This window comes from Phocoena phocoena, chromosome 13 (assembly GCF_963924675.1).
Source record: "Phocoena phocoena chromosome 13, mPhoPho1.1, whole genome shotgun sequence".
Classification (NCBI taxonomy): domain Eukaryota; kingdom Metazoa; phylum Chordata; class Mammalia; order Artiodactyla; family Phocoenidae; genus Phocoena; species Phocoena phocoena.
In genome coordinates, this window is record NC_089231.1 from 8,807,335 (window position 1) to 8,814,113 (window position 6,779).

The following is a 6,779-nucleotide window of genomic DNA, read 5'->3' on the forward strand; positions in this document are numbered from 1 at the left end:
CTTATAGTACTGGTGAAAGGTTTGTGTGCATATTTATCACTGTTTTAATCCATGTAAACCAGGGAAATTAAAACCATTATATAATATATAATTATATTCATACTTAGTGATAATATACATCACTCCCAGTTTTCTTCTTTATTCTACCCATTCAGAGTCTTATAACTAAAGAGATGGAAAAATAATTATTTTCAGATTTGGGGAACACATTTTAAAGTACATCAAATATTCCACTTATTAGTTTCTAGGGTGATCATGAGGGAACAACAAAAAAAAAAACCCATGTTGAGTAATTCATATTAGTGGCCACTTTCCCAGACATTGTGTTTGATCCTCATAAGAATCCAGTGAAGAGGGAAGAAGTGATGCTATGTGACTTTTAAAGCCAGGTCATTAAAATACCATTTATTTCTCTCTGTGCTTGACAGATGTTCACTTTCAACCAAGCCATTATGCCGTGTGCTAGCCAAGTGGCCACACAGATAGGCTATATACAGATGTTCCAACTGAGATCCCAGATGAGAAAAAAGATCAGCTGCCAGATATGGGAGTAAGTGAGATTTCAGATAATTCTACACTGCCCCCCACACCTAAAGTCACCCTCGGCCTTGGAGCCATCCCAGCTGAGGTCACATGTAGCAACAGATGAGCTGTCCATATAAATCCATGCTCAAGATTCATGAACAGAATACGTGGTGATTGTTGTCTCAATAATAATCATCATTTGCGAACTTGTTATAAAACAATAGATCATTGGAACACAGGTATCACTATCCATATTTTTACAAAGTTGACAATAGCACACCCTTTACTAACCCAATATCGTATAGCTAGTGTATGTCAGAAGCAAGGTGAATGTCCAGGTGATTTAATCAAGTCTAGTTCTCCTTCCTCTCTACTATAAATGGTCAATGAATAAAGCATCTTTTTCTGTAATCAGTACCTCACAAAACTGTGAGTTTTCCCTTATGAATATTAACATATCTATTCATTTTTATTGACTCACTGAAATCTATGAATGCTGTAAAAGTTAGATAATACACAGGTTATTTTAATCATAAACATGAATAATTCAAATATAATGAGGGTGATCTACCAGAGAAGATGAGAACAAGGTTATGATAAAAAAATGATAAAAATGAACCTGTTATAACTTATTTTTCAAAATTCAAAAAATGAATATAAAATTCAAACTCATTTTTCAAATATTAGTACTTAATGACTAGTCATAGGTAAAATACATTAGCAGATGGCTAGTTTAAGAGACTTAACAATTTTAAGAAGTTTGAAAAACAGACTTGGTTAAGGAAGACAATAATTAGTACTTACTCTCTTTCTTTCCATAAGATTTTTTGGAACTCATCCAAATTCACCTGCAAAGCTGAAATTTCAGGAACTCCATTCTCCAGAGGCAGATTTATTGCCTGCAGTCTTAATCCAGGTCTCACTGTACGGTTTTCAGAACCACCATTCTTGAATAAATCAGGACAATCGAGATTGAGTTTCACCTCTTCATTTAATTTTAATGGGTCAATAATCAAACCTTCTTCCTGAAAGAAAAAAAAATACAAAACAATTATTATTGTTGAATTTTAAAATCCAATGTAGAAAAATCATGAAGAAAACATTTTTGAAAGGAAATAAAATGTTACGATTCAGCATCAAATTCATATTTTCATTTATTTATCATTCTCTAATAGTGTTATATGGACAAACTTTAACTTATATATCTTTAGGCTTTTTTTTCCTTTCAATGTTCTACCATATTCTAATAAAATAAATTTCCCTGCGGTCTCTTAAAATTTTCCATTTACAGTGGAATATGTTATATCTAACATACACTCCATACATCATGAAAAGCTTAACATTTTAGATGGAATTATAGAAAAGCAAGATATTAATTGATTTTATGTTTTTAGAGATGGAACTAAATAGAAAGGGGTAATAATATAAAGGGTAAATAATACAAACTATTCAAAGAGATAACATGAATTCCTAAAGTTTCCCAAAGTATGTTCCATGAGTTGTTAATAATATTTGTCAGATTTAAAAATATATATGGGGGGTGGTTCATCAACAGATAAGTGTATGCACGGCTAGATTAAAGTTTACAAACTTTTGTTACGTGCAGAATGCTCAGAAATTTCAAGATTCCAAATATACCAAGAAATTCCAAAAGTGGGTAGTGTGAAGTATTCCCTAAAGGTATTTCCCTATGGTACCCATTTTACAGGAATTAATTGTGAGGCCAGAGTCCCAAACCTTGGGAAATGTTTTAAACTACTGCATGGATAATTTAAGAGTCACTTATTAGGGTAAATGGAGAGAAATCTCTCTAAATATCTTCTTTTAACATAAAAAAATGCTGGGGTTTTTCTTTTGCTAAAAATACTAGTAATATCAGTAATATGGACTGAATCGTGTCTTCCCTAAAACCCATATGTTGAAGTCTGCACCCCCCAACCCCCAGTACCTCAGAATGTGACTATATTTGGAGACAGGGTCTTTAAAAAGGCAATTAAGTTAAAATGAGGGTCATCAGGGTGGGCCTAGTGATGGTATCCTTATAAGAAGAGGAGATGCAAACTCATATTTATATAGGATGGATAAACAACAAGGTCCTACTGTACAGCACAGGGAACTATATTCAATATCCTGTAATAGAAAATAATATGAAAAACAATATATTTATATGTATAACTGAATCACTTTGCAATACAGTAGAAATTAACACAACATTGTAAATCAACTATATCTCAATAAAATAAATTTTAAAAAAAAAGAAGAAGAGGAAATTTGGACACAGACACACACAGAGAAAAGGTGATGTGAAGACACAGGGAGAAGACCGCCATCTATAAGCCAAGGAGGAAGGCCTCAGCAGAAACCAGCCCTGCTGACACCTAGATCTCAGACTTGTAGCCTCCAGAACGGTGAGAAAATAAATTTCTGTCACTAAAGCCGCTCAGTCTGGGGTACTTAGTTCTGGCAGCCTAAACAAACAAATACAGTCACCACTGGTTTTGCTATTTTCTCTTCCCTCCCCATTACTATATACAGCATTCAAATATGCACATAACCTCTAGATTCCTCTGGATTTTTTTCTGACCTTCCTATTTATGTTCTCCTTGGTAGGATATTCTCTCTTTCCCAAGCACTCTCTGATGGACTCACACGTTTTGGAACCAATTTGAAAGGGGTCTCTCTGTGCATAGGACACTTCTATGAAACTAGGAAGCTTCCGGTCCTGGGTGACTCTAGCTTCCAAGGCCTCTTTTTGATGTGACAAACTTTGCTTTTTTTTCAAGGCACTCAATTCCTTCATGGTCATCTCTAATTTTATTCTGAGTTGTCTTCCTTCCTCCCTGGCGCTGTTCCTTTCAGCTCGAACTTTACTCCACTTTTCTCTCCAGTTGGCCGTGCAGTCTGACCACCATCGCATGGTCTTCTCCATCTGAGCAGCTCTGGCCTTGACCTCCTCCAGTTCCCGCAGGCGAAGTTCTTCACAAATGCCCCAGTCGTTGATGTTGCAGGAATGAGCATGGGAGTTGTGAGCGGCATGAGATTGCAGCGCATGAAGGGGCAAACAGGAGCTACAGGTGTCCCTGCGGGATGAGGCAGGTGTCCCCAGGTCACACGGTGGTTTAACTGATGACTGCTGCATCTGGAAGATTTGTGTTTCTTCAATTAACCGATGAATGGAATCTAAATTCATATTTATCTTTTCAGGCCTAAAAAAAGACAGAGAACATAATTGCATTTGAATTTCCTCTGCAATTATAAGAGCAAGACCGACATTTAAAACAGAAAGTGATAAAAACAATGCATCTTCTCAACATTGTATATTTTTCGTCCCACTGTAAAAATAGAGAGGATTTTATGCGTTTGTAATTATCCTCAAAGAAACAGAAATCATTCACATTTAATTTTGCCAAACGAATACAAATAAATATATAAAGATGCAACTGGGGATAGCACAGGACATGATTTTAACAAATCCAATTCTTTTCACGTAATATTTATTGTAACACATATTGTCCATTAACTGCTCAATGGTCCCCTTTTCCCCTGCTAACTAAAGCACAATTTGTTCAGGTGGAAGGCAGAGCTGTTGATCTCTGGAAGGATAAGCCCCTATTCCAATCCCAGGGGCTAAATCCTGAGCGGTCTAAATCTTCCATGATAACCCCCATTTAATTCACCATTCACTGGTTTTAAAGCAGCATATGACCTGGTTCTGGCTGATGAGATGTGAGGGGAAGTCTGCTAGAAAAGTTTCCCATCTAGAAAAATGTGAAAACATCAAAATGAGAAACCCTTTTTCCTCTGCTTTCTTCCTGCTTGAACAAAGACATGATTCTGGAAGAAGGTAAGTGTTAACAGCCACCCTGTAACATTAAAAATGGTGCAACAGATGGATGAAAAGAGCTTGATGTAACAATGGAGCTGCAGCATGAAACAAAGAATCCATACCTCTGGTTTCCTTGCTATGTGAGAATGATTAGTTATATTTATTTAAGCTATGATTGTTGAGTTTTCTGTTACTTGGAGTCAAAATGACATCTAACTGATACATGAATTAATTTCCTACTATGGTTAATATTATGATAAATTCAAAAAATAAAATATGAATAAGACATGGTCTTTATCCTTAAAGATTTTATAGTCCAGTAGATGAGACAAGCACATAAAATTTAAAATACATAATATGCCTATAAAAATACATTTATTTAATCAAATTTTTTTAGCATTGTATTATGTGTCAAATCAATGTTAGCTTCCTAGGATATGTACATGGTACTCTGGGGAGAACTGCTAAAGAAGTGATGAGCTGTTTCCTAGAAATTAAGAGGCTTCACAGACAACACTGAACAAAGTCTCAGTAATTTCAAAGCTTTAAAAAGGAATTAAAAACAGCTTTCCATATAAGTAGCAAAGACAAATTAATTGGTAAATGCAAACCTTTGTTATCAGTGTGTACACCCATTACTTTATTCAATATGGCAACATAACCACATTGAGGATTTAGCAAGTGGAACATTTTCTTTAAAATAAATGCTCAAATCATGCAGGTTAATCTGAAATTAATAAAGTTCTGGGCTTCCCTGGTGGCGCAGTGGTTGAGAGTCCGCCTTCCGATGCAGGGGACACGGGTTCGTGCCCTGGTCCGGGAGGATCCCACATGCCGCGGAGCGGCTGGGCCCGTGAGCCATGGCCGCTGAGCCTGCGCGTCCGGAGCCTGTGCTCCGCAACGGGAGAGGCCACAACAGTGAGAGGCCCACGTACCGCAAAAAAATAATAATAATAAAATAAAATAAAATTAATAAAGTTCTGTGGTTGTATAAGATTTTCTGGTGTAAATAAGCTTAGATAACATTTTGTATTCATGACATTAACTACTCCCTTTTTTTCATTTCCTCTTATATAGTTACAGATCATAAACTGTCTTTTTATGAACGATCTATTTAATCAACTGAAGGGGTTTCATGATACCAATTAAGTTACAAAATAAACTTCTATTCACTGAAAACAAGGCTATATAATATTAAATGCATATCACTTGCAGTTGTAGAAAAAAACACATTTTAAAAAGTGTTCTGTAGAGATGGCAAACCAATTCACTCCTTATTATAACACTTATTATAATAATATAGATTTGTGGTTGTAATTATTTTTGTTAGCATTAGTATATGCCCAATCATATTTGAATTAGTGCTGACTTGGAGCAACTGTTCTTTTCATTTACCGTAACTCAGAGAGCAATGATAATATAACTGACCAAACTTCTTGGACCATTAGTAAACCAAGACCAATATGAAAAAAAAAAAAGAACAAAAGGAACTCTTAATTAGAAGCATACCAAGTATTATATGTATATATATATTTATATGTATATATTTTTTTATTTATATATATTTCACTATTTAATGAAATATTTTTTGGTAGAAATTCCAAAATGAAGACAGAAAATTTATTTCAGCATATTAAACTTAAATTTAACCTTGCCATTTTTCAAAATAAATCAGTATCATAAAATTGTAATGTCTTTTAAAATGTCTAACTTTTATTTCACTAGTGTTTTGAAGACTCTATAATTAGACTCTGGTACATTGAGATCTTGCCTACCAATTAACTATGTATTTTTTCACATCTGACTAAACAAAATTGAGTTGGGTTTAATTATTCAGTCCTTGAATTTCAATAGTATTTCCTGTTCTAAAGTGTTTCTCAAGCAAGTGTAATGGGGATATTTAATCCTCATGTGTATTTATTAAAGCATTCATTTTCTCTACACATATGTACCTAATCTTCACGTTTTGTTTCAGATGACTATGAAAGTATTTTTCAGTGGTTGTAGCACAAAGCCTTTGATATATAGGAAAATATTTTAATGTTATTGACTCTGGTTTCTTATATTAATTTTTGGATTGTTTTTACCACAAAAAATAAGGAGTGGGGAGCACAAGGAAACTCTTGGAGGTGATGGACATGTTTATTATCTTGAGCATGGTGATGGTTTCATGGGTGCACACATATGTCCAAGCTCATCAAATTGTATATATTAAATACATGCAGTATTTTATACCAATTACACCTCAATAAAGCTGTTTTTAAAAAGTTCATACAACCAGGCTACCACGATTACTGCAAGTATTTTTGAATGTAGTATATAGCCATATTAATAAAATTTGATGGGTCTACAATATGTAGACTATATTACTAAATGTATTATTTCTTGCCAAAGAGGAGCTTAGTGTGTGAGACATTGGGCTCCAGAG

The 6,779-nt window shown here is 34.5% G+C and overlaps 1 protein-coding gene across 1 annotated transcript in view; it reads right to left on the reverse strand.

Annotated features, from left to right (window-relative positions):
- The window catches only part of CCDC102B (coiled-coil domain containing 102B), a 184,368-nt gene extending 180,653 nt beyond the window's left edge, over nucleotides 1-3,715 (reverse strand). The window contains exons 1-2 of the mRNA XM_065890451.1: nucleotides 3,110-3,715; nucleotides 1,330-1,550 (exon numbers count right to left, since the gene is read on the reverse strand). Coding sequence (XP_065746523.1) covers nucleotides 1,330-1,550; nucleotides 3,110-3,715 — 827 coding nt within the window. The remainder of the gene's footprint in view (nucleotides 1-1,329; nucleotides 1,551-3,109) is intronic.
- Between the last annotated feature and the right edge of the window lie 3,064 nt (nucleotides 3,716-6,779).